This window comes from Fukomys damarensis, unplaced genomic scaffold (genome assembly GCF_012274545.1).
Source record: "Fukomys damarensis isolate Sample0158 unplaced genomic scaffold, DMR_v1.0_HiC HiC_scaffold_17, whole genome shotgun sequence".
NCBI classification, from domain to species: domain Eukaryota; kingdom Metazoa; phylum Chordata; class Mammalia; order Rodentia; family Bathyergidae; genus Fukomys; species Fukomys damarensis.
Window position 1 is genome coordinate 80,172,272 of NW_022900929.1, and position 14,472 is coordinate 80,186,743.

Genomic DNA, 14,472 nt, shown 5'->3' on the forward strand with positions numbered 1-14,472 from the left:
GTGGACCGTGTGGAGCGGGCCGCGGGACGCAGACCCACCTGACCCCGGCGCACGCCCTTCCGAGTGGGGAGCAGCCTCCGAGAAACGTCTGCCACCGCGAAGCATTTCCCTCAGGTCGAACGGCAAACGGGGCCAAACGACTGCGACCGGCCGGCTCCCCGGCCTGGGAGGGGCCCAGCTCCCTCTAAGGGCACCAGGTTGCTTCACCAAAGGGGGGCTGCGGCTCAGAAACCTGGACAGAGCGGGCAGATTTCCCAGCTCCGCTCAGCTCGCCTCTTCTGATACCCGTGCGAGTGACTGAAAGCAAAAGAAAGTACTAGACTGGTTCACAGATGCCGGTGCTTTGAAACAGGACAAATGTCTTCGATTCTTTGGAATTTCAGGTCTTACCTGCCAAGTGATTTTTTTCCCTAAAAACGAGTAACTGAAAGAAAACCCGAATGACGCCTTTCTTCTTTCTGAGTGACCGTGTCACGCGGCGCGGGGCGGCGGGGCCTGGCAGTGTTCCAAGCGACCTCCATGCCTGCTAAGAGCGAGCTGGGGCGCAGCCTTAGCACTGGGAACCAGGAGATTTCAACGTAAAGCTTTGGCCGTTTTGCCTCTACTATATACACTGTTAGGACTACACAGTCATAAATTAAAGCAGTGATTAAATAAGCTCATATAAAACGTAATTAAATTAAAAAAATCACAGCACATCATAGAGAAAAATAGGAACCAGTTTCACAAAAAGATTATTATATATTTTTTTTTTTACCCTGTGGAAACAAATTTTCTACAAAACACAAAAACCTTTGTAAGTAACGATTGAAATGAAAATCTTCCCTTATTTTGTTCTTGCATTTTTATATAACCCTAAGCCCACCTAGGGGATGTTTTCAGAAATTAAGTCTTCCTTGAGCAACGGAGCAGTTCTGCCAAGAAAATAGACCCCAAACCAAAGGGGGAGGGAGGGAACATCCCAAACATACAAACTACAAAATAAATAAGAATTATAAAGTTTTTCTTAAAAGTAACCTTAACAATTATCAAACTAGTAAGTTCTGCCTTATCACACAGACTCTCTATACAACATAACCCTAGACTTTATTACTATGAGGTATTTGGAGGAACTGGTAAAGGTGACACACGGCTCGCCTGGTGAGGGACCTGGGGCGTGAGAGGGCTTGGGAGGGAGCGAAAGAAGAAGGAGGAGGAGGAGGAGGAGGAGGAGGAGGAGGAGGAGGAGCAGGAGCTTTGGTTTATCAGCAAAACATTGGGTGGGGGCGTCATCCTTTGGTATCAAAGAAAGTTTCATTGCATGGTTGCATGGAAAAAGCACCACGGTGAATAATTATTCCTTTTTTTTCATTAGTGGCCTTTCTAAGAGGCTGAGGTATTCAAAGAGTATAAGGAGAGAGAGGTTAACAGCGGTTTAACACTTTGGTTCAAGCAAGGCACTCATCCTAGGAGTTACAAAGTTTGCGACATATTTGCTAGAGGTTTACAAGAAGAACTAGCAGTCAGTAGTAAGAGCAGTGTGTCCTAACGTCGTTGTCGTATCAGTATTGAGAATGAAGACGAGTTTGTACACTGAGTGAAGAGGGGGCAGGGAGGTGGGGACGGGTGGGATGGGACGGGACAGGGGTTCCCTCTGCAGACAGGCCGTGCAGGAAAGTATCTTTGGTATTCTTTGGTATCATCAATGTGATTAAAATCACCAATGGAAATTGAGTGAGGTAGCGTCTTTGGTTCACACTATAAAGAGTAGATCTTTACACTTTGTTTTTTACACGTGGAAGTAGCTATTTCTTACTTTCTGCTTCTCTGTCCTTTTACCATTTAGGAAATAGTTACCAAACGTACTGTAAAGATAACCACACCACAGTAATAATCCACAAGGCCCAGTGCGTCTCAGGACAGCCTCTGGGTTTGAATGCACCCTAAACAGCTGGATAGAAAAGGGACAAGTGCTTTCTCTTTGTTTGCTGAATGCATAGATTTCATCCTTTTGTACAAAGAAGGGAGGATGGTTCTTAGGGAGAATGTCCTAGGACTCTTTGGTACAGCACAGTACATCTAACCTGCAGAGACGGGGTCTCCATGGGGTGGCGCAGGGCAGAGTGGGTCCAGCACAGCAGAGTGCTTGTGTGTTCCTGGGAAAACAACGCTGCCTTCGTGGGGACGCGCTGAGTGCCGTGCTCAGTCGGAACTTCTGTACTTCCCCCCACACGTTTTCTTTGGTCTTTGGGGTCTGCTCCAGGGACGGGGAGGCCCAATTCCTGATTCTCCGATCTCTACCTGGACTTCTCCTGAAGCCTGGGCTTTTGAGGTGTCCAACGTCAACCCCTGGCCCTTTTGGAAAAGCTTCCTGTTAGGAAAAGACCTGAATGGTCCATGGCAAAACAGATTAACTTCCATTCTACCAAAACAAAACAAAAAAGGTGTTATTTGAAGTGCAGCTTGGTAATTAACGAAAGTGTAACCGAGTGAGTGCAGTGCCTGCCTAAGGTGAATTTTGCCACCGGACTGAGCAGTGAGGGAACAGATCGCCCGAGTCTGCCCTGTGGAATGTGGCGGATTAAAGGACAGGAGCTGTAAATGAGCACTGCCCTAAGCCACCGAGTGGGGAAGAAGCATCTTTGCCACACCCCAGCTCAGAAGCAAGTGACGGATCAGCCGCCATGGGACGCGGGACGTGTATTGCTTGTGGGAAGCCCCTTATGAGGTGAGTCTGTGTAGTCAAGTAAAAAAATGCGTTCCAGCCTCTGAGTTGTGCCTCTGCCTATGAGAAAATATATATCTAGGCCCTGAAATTGAGTAAAGGGTGCAAGTTCAATGCCGTACAAAAATCATCTTTGGTGTTAGCAAGTAGGGGAACTGATTATTTAAAAAACCATGGTGGTAGGATATTTAAAATGTAGTGATATTCTTTTAGACTGTGCCTACACAGGACCAACATAATTAGTTGAAAATGCAAAACGCAGTTGGATTAATTTGGGGTAAATCCAATAAAAACAAATGGAGGTTGTTTGAGATCCGTGTTTGTCTTTCCTGGGGAGGTAAACTTGGGTAAGAGTGTGTGTAGGCACAGCTTGAACTTCCCTGCATTTGAAAGTCTCATATTTTAGATAAATAAGACTTTCCTCCCTCCTAAACCATTACTACAGTATGTAGCTGCACCCCCAGCTCCCTCCATTCCGGGAGAGAAAAATAATTAATCGTGTTTTTCTTTCTGTTATGTTGTTGATAAGATTATATTTTTAGGAAGTCTTGAAGGGTAGCCTTTGAACAGTCTCTTAATACTGAACTAAAATTGTGCCATATTTAGAAGTGAAAAATTATAGCTGGAGTCTTGGATGAAATAAAAAAAATACGAAGACCAAGTACTGTGTGGCAAGGCAGGTGCTGTTTCCGTGGGGGAGCAGGTTGTGGTGTCCTCTTGAGGAGAGACAGAGCTGGCCTCTGGCTGAGAGTCACCTCGAAGGTATCTGCTGTCTGTTTAGACCTGCACAGACCTGGAGCTCAGACCTTCAGGAATTGTTTTGGGCAAGGCAATTTAACATTTTGCTTTGGCATTTTACCGAATCTCAGAGAACGCCTCACTGAGTTACTAGAGCTTCCAGTTTAGCTCTAGTTGATGTGAAAAAGCACTAAGAGCACCGTGCATGTGCAAATGAACTGAATTCAGAGTGTGTGGGAGTCAGGGGACTCTGGGGTACCAGCAGGGCCTTTTATTTCAGCCTTGACTTACAGATCCCCAGTTGAGTGATTTGAAGGAACACAAATTTAAAACATCGTATTTGGAAGCTCAGGTCTAGCTTTTTATCTGTCTCTCTTAGAGTGGAATCCATGTTATAAGATTTCCAGCTTCGTGCAGTAGTAAGAAAGAATGCAGTGGGCTTTGGAGGCTGTGCAGAGAGAATGAAGTGCTTCTCATGCTAGAGCACGGGCTGTGCTCGGCCACAAGCTGCCTTTTCTGTCAGTGCCACCAGCCCACCAGTTCTGGGCGGCACCTGCTGTCTTATGGGTGCTCCAGTCATAGCGTCTGGGGTTGGCAATAAGTCAGCTTGACTACTTTTTTAGGATTATTGTAAAATGCCTGACAACTAATTTAAATTTCATTTAGCTTTGAGATTGGATCTCTTCTCTACATTTCGAGGGCAGGTCTTGAACCCCTAGCCCAAGGGGTCCTCCTGCCTCAGCCTCCTGAATAGGTAGAACTATAGCTGCACACTTCCGTGCCTGTCTTAGACAATTAATATTAATAATGCACTGGTCTGCTCACTCTGTGTTTGCAAAGTATTTTTAAAAGACATTTGGTGCCAAATACATAGAGCAAAGTTAGGTCAAATGAACCTGAGTTCTTATTGGTTGGTCTTTTGCTAAAATGCATCACTTTAGCTGGGCATGGTGGCGCATGCCTATAATCCCAGCACTTGTAAGGCTGAGGCAGGAGGATTGAGCTGTGAGTTTGAGGCCAGCCTGGACTACATAGCAAGACCCTGTCTCAAAAAACAAAACAAAACAAAGCATCATCTTCAACATGTTTTCTAATTCAGTTGCTGGCCTCATTAAACAGGTTCCTTGTGTACAAACGGGGTCCTGGGCTGCTCAGCCGTTAGGAGAGGATGGAGTCCTGTCTGTTTTTCTACACAGGTGCCCTGTGTGGGCCGCCGGGTGTGTGTGGGAGCCCCGACCTCTCCAGGGGCGGTCTTTGGCTCCCTGAAGCTACATTCTTTCTTACCAATTCTGGAAACTCCTATTTCAAATGCTTCAAGAGTCATAAATTTTAGTTGTGAATCTATGTGGTATGTGTGTCAAGCTAGGTCAGTTCATATGTATAACTTTACATAGTATCTTGTGTAAAAATAGCTTTGGTTATTAAAATTGTTGCAATAAAATATCTGCACTATAATATTAAGTGTGTTCTTTGGTACTTAAGTGACTTTTTAAATGGATGGACTCTTGTTTCATTTCTTAAAAAATATCTGAACACTCCTTAACAAACAAAGAGAATGCACTGGGTTTGGGTGCTGTTTAAATCTCCTCTGGTGGGGCTGAGCCTGCGCCTGGCCGGGCGGTGGCGCCATCACTCCTGATCCACACGGCTCTGCCTTCCTTCCTGACCACGGGCCCTGCCTGAGACCCCCTCACGGCAGCGTGCACGCCTGTGAGTGTGGACGCGCTTGCACACCTGCGCCTGGCACGGTGACACCAGGCACCTTCGTGTCTGGTGTGTGGCGGGGGTCGCGGGTGTCTGACCCCAAGGGTGTCCACTCCGTGGCTCGGGACCCCGGGCGCCAGGCCACTCGCGGCCGTGTACGTGAGGCGACAGTAACCGCAGGCTGCAGGTGCGCGGCGGTGAGCCCGCCCGTCCTTTCCCGGCCACATTGTCGCCCGCCTAAGTGTGCGTCTCCGAACAGAGTCAGGGTGCAGGTGAGCTAAGTCTTTGGTTTCTTTGGACTATAAATATCACTTTTTTTCTTCAAATATTTCTGAGTATAAACCTGCTATCTTGAGGTCCTGGTCTTTAAAAATCTTCTCTTTCTGATTTAAAGCTTTTCCACCGAGGTTCAAGTCTGTGGCTCCCTTCACGCTTTGGTGCAGGTGCTGGAGGAGGAGGAGCTCCCGGAGCTGGTGCTGGCCTCGTCCTGCCACTTGTCCAGGCTCCGGCGCCGTGCGTTCATGAAGAAGTTGCTCACGGTGCTGAGCTCCAGCCCCAGCTGCTGCGAGATGGTGATCTGCAGCTCTTTGGACGGACGCTTGTTCTCCTTGAAGATGGCGTGGAGAGTTCGGCGCTGGACGTCGGTGAAGACCAGCCTGGGCTTCTTGGGTGTGTTGCCTCGATCCTTCCCGTGCTCTTGCTCTTTCCTCTTGCACGCTGCAAAGGAACACGGGACAGTTAGAGCGAGTCCCCAGGTCGGGCGTGCGGGCAGGGCCAGCCGGCTGCCAGCCGCCCCGCATTTCCAGGCTTTCTGTCCGCTGGCCTCGCTCGGGGGACTGGGTGGGGCCTGGGCAGCAAGAGGACCCCGACCTGGGTGGCTTCCTCTGGGGGTCGTGGAAGAGCCAGTGCCCCGTCTGGGTCCTCACCATAAGCCTCCGCCCGACTGCCGACCACACTTGGGGGTCGTGGAAGAGCCAGTGCCCCGTCTGGGTCCTCACCATAAGCCTCCGCCCGACTGTGCCGATCACACACTCCTCCGCCTGCCTACGTGCCAGGCCTGCAAGCCCACGGTGTGGGTCGAGGGGAGAAGACCATGAGTTCGGGGACAGCCTGCGCGACTTAAGCAAAGCAGGAAACGGAACAAAATGACACTGCTTACCTTGTTGGATTGTGGCAGAAGTTGCACGTGTAAAAGTTCACGCTAAGGGAGACGCTTTACAATGCCAGGTGTGAGGTGTTAGGTGTGATTGAAAAACATGGCGAATATTTAAATGCTTTAATTATTACAGTGAATGTCCCATTGCCGAGAAGCTCCCTTAGAATCCTGCCACCCCAGCACAGGACACACACACATCCCGGTGTCCTTGCCTCTTTCTGAAGCAGCTCTAAAGTCCTCTCATGTCTTTCAGCTGTGCTGTTGTAGCTGCCTTGATGTTCTGAACAGATTTAAACGTTCCCCTTTCTTGTCATTTTGACTTTGGGACCGGCCAGGAGCCCTGCGGTGCTGCATCCAGTGAGGAAGGGGGAAGAGGACACAGTGTCGTGGTTTCACGAGCTGCCTCTCTTTGGATGGTGCTTGGCGGAGCAGCACCGTATTTCTGGCCACACTCCGTAAAAGACACTCAGGAAAGAGGACCGCAGAACAGCTTCAGAAGGTGGTGAGCAGGAGGGGCTGCGTTTGGGGCAGGTGCCTCTCTCTCACCGCAGCCAGTGCTTTAACTGTAAACATTATCGGCAGGAGGTGGCTGCTGCTGGACCCCTAAGAGCCCAACTGGAAGTTTCACAGCCTCATAAAATCCCACTTGTTTCCTGACTCTCTCCTTGCTCTGGGAAAGCCTGCACCCGAGACCTGTGTGTGGTCTCCCTGGTGTCATACAGGCCTCCCTGCTTCTCCGTGGGCAGGAGCCCTCTTCCCTGCATCCGGGCAGGGCCTGTCAAGCTGTCACGGTCGCTCGGGGCCGTGCCCTCCTCTTGCTCCCGAAGCCCCAGTCCCTCACCTGCTGCCTCTGCTCCTCTTGCTGCTGTGCAGTCCTTCTCTTCTACTGCCGAAGGCCACCGCGGGGCTCTGCGAACCGCCTCCCCCCTCACCTCCACCCCCACCAGCAGGGGCACAGGACCCAGGTACAGGTGTGTCAGACGCAGCTCATATCCGACTTCACTGAGCGGAGCTCTCTGCCTGACACAGGCACCGGGGTGCCTCCTGGCCTGGTGGGCAGTGCTATCTGCTAGGACATCCCCTGGGTCTCCACTCCCTGCCTGCTGCCTGGATTCTGCCCTGGGGTCCCCTCCAACCTTGGGGCTCAGTCCTGGGCCAGCTTGAGAGCGGTGGTGGAGGCTGAAGACACCTCAGTCTTAGTCAGGCCACGGTCTCCAGGGTAGCTCCTTATCAGATGAGCTCAAGGCTGGCGGCACACCAGGTTCGGGGCCCAGCACCCGAAGCAGCTCTGAGTGGGCAGCCCTTGCATGAGCTTGCACGGCGTCACCATGTGACCTTACACATATAAAGCACACAGGAAATGTAGACATGTGGACACAAGGGGCCGACATAACAGTGATTCCCTTCTGCACCAGCTCAGGCAGGCCCTGGGGTGTCTTCACCCTGCTTCCAAGGCCTGGGTCCAGGCATCATTAATGTGCACGTGAGCAGGTCACAGGGGACAACGGTCACAGAAGGGGGGGCGTCGGGTAGGTTGGGCCGCAGGCGACCCTCCCTGGCGCACTCCAAGTATGATGGGAGGCCCAGCCTGCCCGAGGGTGGCACCTGTCCCAGGGGGTGGGTGTGGGACGCCATCCCTGGGAGCCAGGTGTGTCCCGACCCACCCACCAGAGATTCCTGGGTACACGTCCCTCGGCACAGCGTCGAGTCCCCTGAAGTCTGCCACGCAGGACACTGCACGATGCTGGTGCCTGCCACCAGCTGGTCGCTCGCTCACACCAGGTGACAGGCCAGGTGTGGACCAGGGGGTCACCTCCATGGGGCACCTCAGAGAGGCCCTCAGGCCAGCCCAAGATAATGGAGGTTTGCGGAGCCAGCAGAGGAGCAGCATGTGCGCAGGCAGGGGCGAGGCCGCGGTGTGGGCTCCTGGAAACCCCTCTGGTGTGGGGGAGAACGAGCTGGAGGTGGTAGGGTGGGCCAGGTGCTGTCCCTCTCCCCGCAGGCCTTGCTCTTGCCGAGATCTATTCTGGAAGTTTCCTTTGGCCAAAGGCGGTGCCAGCCGGGGTGAGAGGCTGAGGAGATGTGGGGCGTGGGGAGCTAAGCCACACGGGGCGGAATTCACCCCAACCCTGCATGGGGAGGGGACCAGTCTAAGGGGTCACCTGTGGGTGGCTGAGATCGTCCTTTAACTCCACAGTGGCTCAAGGGCTTCCCCTGTCCATCCCCCTGCCTGAAAGTCTGTGCTGGTGCCCCGGTCGGCAGGTCTCAGGAGACCTGACGGAACCATGAAGCCGGCCAGGAGACACTGGCATGGGCACCCCGAAGTGGACCACGGTAGCTGCAGGTGGAGCTGCCCCGTGAAGAGCAGAGAGATGGGGTGGGGCACAGACGGCAGCCAGAGGAGCGGAGGAGAGGCAAGCTACAGGAAGGAGGGCAAGTTTCCGGGAGCTTCCGCAGGACTGTCCCCGCGGGGGCCTCTGGGAGGCTCCGGGTTGGGCCTGGGTAGAGCTGCCGAGGAGAGGCGGGTGACCACACAACGTGCAAGGAGAGGAGCGGGGAGGCCGAGGCCGCAGTGCTGCTGCAGGGATCCACCCGGCAGGGCTGTGTGGGCTGCACTTCCTGTGAGGCACAGTCCGCAGCATGGATGGCAGGGAGCGCCAGGCCCGGTGCGGTGCTGCCTTTGTGAGCGAGACTGGGACAGCAGGGGGTCACCAGGCTCCTGACAGTGGTCTAGAGATCTGGAGGGTCCTGTGCACGACAGGAATGGATCAAAAAAATGAAAGAGCACAGGCATGCAGGCAGACAGAGGCCTCCGTCCCAGACCTGGCCAGGGCTTCCTTCACCCCGGACGGTCAGGGCAGAGCTGAGTGTGGTTCAAGAAACACGAATCCAGCTGGGTGTGGTGGTGCATGCTATGGTCCTACACCTCGGGAGGCTGAGGCAGGAGGATCCAAAATTTGAGTCCAGACAAGGCAGTGTCGTGATCTAGTGTGATCCTGTCTCAAAAATAAAAAAAAATTTTAAAGTTGGGGATGTAGCTCAGAGTGAAGGTCCTGGATTCAATCCCCAGTACAGCAAAGAAAGAGAAGAAAAGAAAAGAAAAAAAAAAAGGAAGGAAGGAAGGAAGGAAGGAAGGAAAGAAGAAACACGGGTCCGCAGGACTTTGGAAGGTATTCTGTGCACAGGGAGTGGTGAGAACACTGCATTAACTGATGATGCGACAGGGTTCTTTCACGCAGGACTTCTCCAGAGCCTTGTATTTTCTGTGTATGGGGTCCTTCAGCTTGTCTGACCAGGAATTGTTTATGCAGGGATTTCTCTCTTGTGAGAGCAGTGTTTCTCCAGGATTCCTGGCAGACCTGCTCTGGTAGGTGAGCTGTTACCGATCTGTAGCAAGATCAGAGCAGAAAAGGGAGAGGAAGGAGCCAGGCGCCGCTGTGATGTTCTGGAGTGTGATTACTTTTCTACTAAGACATTTTTATTTTGCTGTATTGTTAGAAAGACGGTCCAGGCCACATGGAAGTCAGAAACCTACTGTTACGGCTTCTATGAAGGTGTCCCAGAGTCTCCTGTGCTCACGGGCGGGCTTTTGGAAGGTAACAGAATTACGGGGCTCATAGCTTAGAGGGGTCAGGTGGGAAGACGGGGAGCGCCGGGCCTGGCCGGAAAGGTCTCTCTGTTCTCTCCGTTTCGTCCCGTGCTGTGAGCTGCTCTCCTTCGCCCCCTGTGGGACCAGCCTGCCTTGGAGCGGCCGAAATAAACCTCTCCTTCCCTAAGCTGTGGGCGTCAGGTACTTTGTCGCAGAGAGGAATAGAGTCACTGAGACAGGTTTTGGTGCCAGAGCAGCGGGGTTGTTGCTGGCGTGCTACCCGCCCGTGGGTTCAGAGGCCTCCGAAGCTGGCTCCCTGGAGGAGCTTGGCAGGGTCTGGAGACACAGGCTGGGGACGGCTGGGAAAGCTGTGAGCGGAACTCGACCTGCGGTCAAGGTGGGCGCTCAGGGGAGCAGACGCTGGCACAGTGAGCAGCAGGCTCAGGGTACTCCGGCTGCGAGCAGGACTTCCCTGGCAGCTGCGCTCCAGGCCATGTGCGTTGTGCTCTGGCGGAAGACGAATCTACAGTTTGCTGCAGTCCGGAGACTGACATGAAGGCTGCAGGAGTAATTAGCCCGGTGGGGCAAGTTCAAGGCAGCCCATCATTCAAGTTGTAGGTGCTGGGTATTTTGTCCCAGCAAAGAGGGAAATAACTGAGACACCAACCAAGCAGGCAGGTGTGAGCAGAGCGGACCCTGTTCCAAGGCCACGTAGGCCCTGAAGTTCTCGCACACAGCCTCCCCTCTGGTGGATTCCGAAGACTGCTATACGACTCCCAAGGCCCCTCCTCTCTCCCAGAATCCGCAGCTACTGCTGACTTTCCTCCGCCATCAGCTGCATCTTTTCCAGATTTTGGAAAACAGCAAGTAAGGGCTCCACGCCCAGCCAGTCCTGCACACAGCCCAGGCCGCACTCCCTTCCTGGAACGGAGGAGCCAAAGCAATCTTACGAGCGCCAGACGAGAGCAGTGACAACCATCAGCGCACATCAGGTGTCCCGCTAGGACACAGCCACTAAGACACAGATACTTCACACCTGTTTAGACCCAGTCTCGACTTTTGGGTTAAAGGTGTAGCCTGCAGGTGTCCACTCCCACACGGGGCCAGTAGCGCAGCTCCGGGTTGTCAGGGTGGACACAGGGGGACCCTCGGGGTCACATGTCTCCTAGGTCTGCGGGACTAGGGGAGCCCGGCCCGCGACCACCTCCACTGCGATTGCTGAGCACAGCGGGAGTTTTCTTGCTAAATCGTCAGGCCTGGCCAAGCGCCCCGAACGACCCAGGCAAGGTCAGGCACAGCACCGGTTTCGTGCTCAGGTCGTCCCCTCCTTTCACGTCGTAGTCCGTGAAGTACAGGGTACGTAATACAAGAAGAAGTAAAGGCCGTTTGCCAGTGGCGGATGTGAACCCCATTCTGTGTTTTACAGATCTCCCTCTTGACTCCTCGTGGCCCAGGCGAGACACAGGCCGTGTCAGGGACACTGTTAACCTCTCCCGACGTTCTGGGCGTCCTGTCCTGGGATCTCAGATGGGGATCCAGCCATGGGGCCAGGTATGATCAGCTGTTCCCACACCCAGGCAGCTCTCAGAGTCCTGTGTCATTTACGAGGTCGAGTGACTGGATTAAATCTGTCGGCCAAGCTGGCTCCGGTTCCTCCTGGTAAAATGAAGGATCTGAGGACTCGCTCCCAGCCCCCTCCAGTGCAGCCCCTCTTCCAGATGGTGCCACAGCCTGCAGCGCCACCCAGAGGAAGCAGGAGACTCCTGGGCGATCCAGGGTCACGCGAGTCCTCTGTCAGACTGTGGCAGCGCAGGTCTGGCGCGGACCAGGGGGGTGGTGGGGAAGGGGAGGCCAGCAGCAGAGAGGGAGGAGGAGAGGGAGGGGAAGCTGGACTCGACTCTGGGGGCGGAATTACCAGGTCCCTTTGGGTTAGAAAGGCGGCCTTGTGATGGAGTCACGCAGTACCCGGTTTGTCAGGGTCCTTTAGGAACTTTTTTGGCTCCCTAAGGGGCGATGTGGAGAAGGCCCAGCTTTCTCTGGCGTAGGGAGACCAAGGCCAGTACGGAGCCCAGTGAACAACGACAGCATTTAATTCTGACTACAGTGCTATCAGACCAGGTGCCACTGGAAGGAGAGGAGGGGCTGCTTCAGCCTCCAAGCTGCACAGAGCAGAGGAACTGCGACCTGGGAGGCCAGGCTGGGCTCTGGGTGGGGGCGTCTGCTCCCATGGCTGCACCCACTGGCCCGTGTGCCTTCCCTCCAAACAGCTGCCCCAGCCAGAGGGGTGGGCAAGGGAGAAATCAGGTCAGGCTGAGGGTCCTGGGGCGTCCCTGACCTTGGCTTGCTGTCTAAAGGGTCCAGTCTCCAGCCCTAGAGGCCAGAGCCAAGGGCGAGGCTGATAGCAGGCCCGGGCAGCCAGGGGCAGAGAAGCTGCAGGGCTGGCTCCACCCAGCCTGGATGGCAGAGCCAGCTGCCGGGGAGGTCCAGGCCCGGGGACAGGTCACCCTGAGACTCCCACAAAGCCTGCTTGCCCACTTGGTGGTCTGGGGCTTAGGGGGCTCCGAGGGCTGGCAGAGCATGGGGCAGACAGGCCCCGGAGCCAGGTCAGGGACTGCTAAAGGCGTGGGCGTCCTGGAGGGTGGAGGTGCAGACACCCCGACCAACCACCATCGTGGCTGCACAGCCCTGTGACTGCGCTGGCCCACGGGCCACTCTCTCGGCTGGTGCCGGAAGCACATCTCCCAGGGGCGGCTTCCAAAGCAGCGGCTGGGAGCCTGCGAGCCCTCTGCCCTCAGCCGCAGGCTCCCTGAGCTTGGAAGACCCCTCCTCCGGCTGAGGGTGCTGGCGGCATGCACCCACTCTGGGAGACTGTGGATCCACGCGGGTGCAGACACACACTTCCCGACGTGGGCCTGGCGTGCAGGTGACTGTGTACACAGGGCCCGTGGGCATCGCCAGACCTCACCTGCCCTGCTGGGCTTCTCCGCAGCCTCTAAGCCTGGTCTGACTGGTGTCATGGGGACGGCAGCGTCTATACCGTGCATGCAGCAGCACTGCGTGCCACTTGCAAAGCCGCCAGTGAGTTCTGACAGAAGTGGCCAAGGACAGCCTCACAAGGAGTGGACTCCCGCCCGGTCATCGGGAAGCTGTGATGTCCAGGGCAGCGGGTGGGCGACACAAATCTTGACTCCCCAGGAGGGGGCCATGGCCCAAGAGGTCGGGGGACCACGGGCACACGGCCAGTCCTCAGGCTGGGGGGGCGGGGCGGGGCTCCTGAGCCCAGGCCGAGGTGACACCGCTGGAGAGCAGGGCTGGACATCAGCCAGGGCCGTCTCCCTGTGGTGGGGAGGACGCCGTGTGCCACCAGGAAAGGGGGCCGGAAGGAAGGGGGACAGAGAGAGGAGGGGTGCACAGGGACAGCTGTCTGTGCTGCGACGACAGGGCCCAGAGTGACCCTACTGTCCGGAAGGTGCCGTGAGCAGGGACCAGCTGGCCCTGAGAGGACGTGGGAGGTGGATGTCCCTGACCTCTCACACTTCCTGGCCTTGTCTGCTGTGTGAGTGGACTGCTCAGGAGGGACACCGAGCCTCCCACAGCCATGGTGCAAACCGCTGTGGCCTGGGAGAGCTGTGGCTCCCAGACCCGGGATAAAGGGAGGCGGTGGCTGCGGCGTGAGGGGTGAGCTCTGCATGAGCCACCTTCCTGGCACGGCAGCCCCTGCTCCGAGCGCTGTGCAGCCCTTGGGTGGGATCCCAGGGTAGCTTAGCTCCTTCCCCCAGACAGGCTCCTCCCTTCCTCCTATTCTCTGGCGGGAGCTGCGTTGGAGCCAGCTCCTGCGGAAGGGGGACTTTCCGGCCCCAGGGACGCTGGCCCTGTCGCCTGGCTGACCCCCTCCCCTCAGTGTAGGTTTTTGGAAGCTCAGCATGGAGGTCCCAGTGCACAGGCGAGGACCCTGGCCAGCCCGAGGCTTCCCTAGTGCTGCCACCTCAGAGGTGCCCGGGGGTGTGGCCGGGGCAGCTGCTCCTAGCCAGAAGGTCCGCTCGAGGATGCTGATCCTAAATCAGAGCATAGACTTCTAAATTCTAAACTTCTGCTAATGCCTGCTCTACGAGGCTTTTCATACACCAGGGTCCCCATTAAAGTAAGATCCTCTGTATTTCGCACTCACTGATTGGAAATCCACACCTCGGATGCCCAGCTCACCTGCACAACAGTCCACAGGGATAGCTCCCTACTGTGCATTTCTCTACCTCACATGGGCCTAGTGTGAATTGTAAAGTTTATTGATCCTACTTCTATAATTAATAGCAGCATCTATTATTTCCTAATATTCACAGCAACCGAAAGTCACGAAACGGAATTCCTTTAAAAATCATTTAGTTTCAACTTCCCACTAAGTCATCCTTTTCTACAATTAACGTCAAATGAACGAAGGTTCCCTGTGTTTGCATTCTTGGAAAGCCGGACACGGATGGGAACTGGGGGTGTGGCTCTCCCGTGCAGCCTCCGATGGGCTTCTCCCCGGGGGAGCGCTCGGGCCGGGCCACACCGAGACCACGCCGCTCCACCCGCCTCCGTGCC

The 14,472-nt window shown here is 55.1% G+C and overlaps 1 protein-coding gene across 1 annotated transcript in view; it reads right to left on the reverse strand.

Annotated features, from left to right (window-relative positions):
* Positions 1–762: 762 nt before the first annotated feature.
* Positions 763–14,472, reverse strand: part of Onecut1 (one cut homeobox 1) — a 30,332-nt gene continuing 16,622 nt past the window's right edge. The window contains exon 2 of the mRNA XM_010609094.3: positions 763–5,863. Coding sequence (XP_010607396.2) covers positions 5,574–5,863 — 290 coding nt within the window. The 3' untranslated portion in view covers positions 763–5,573. The remainder of the gene's footprint in view (positions 5,864–14,472) is intronic.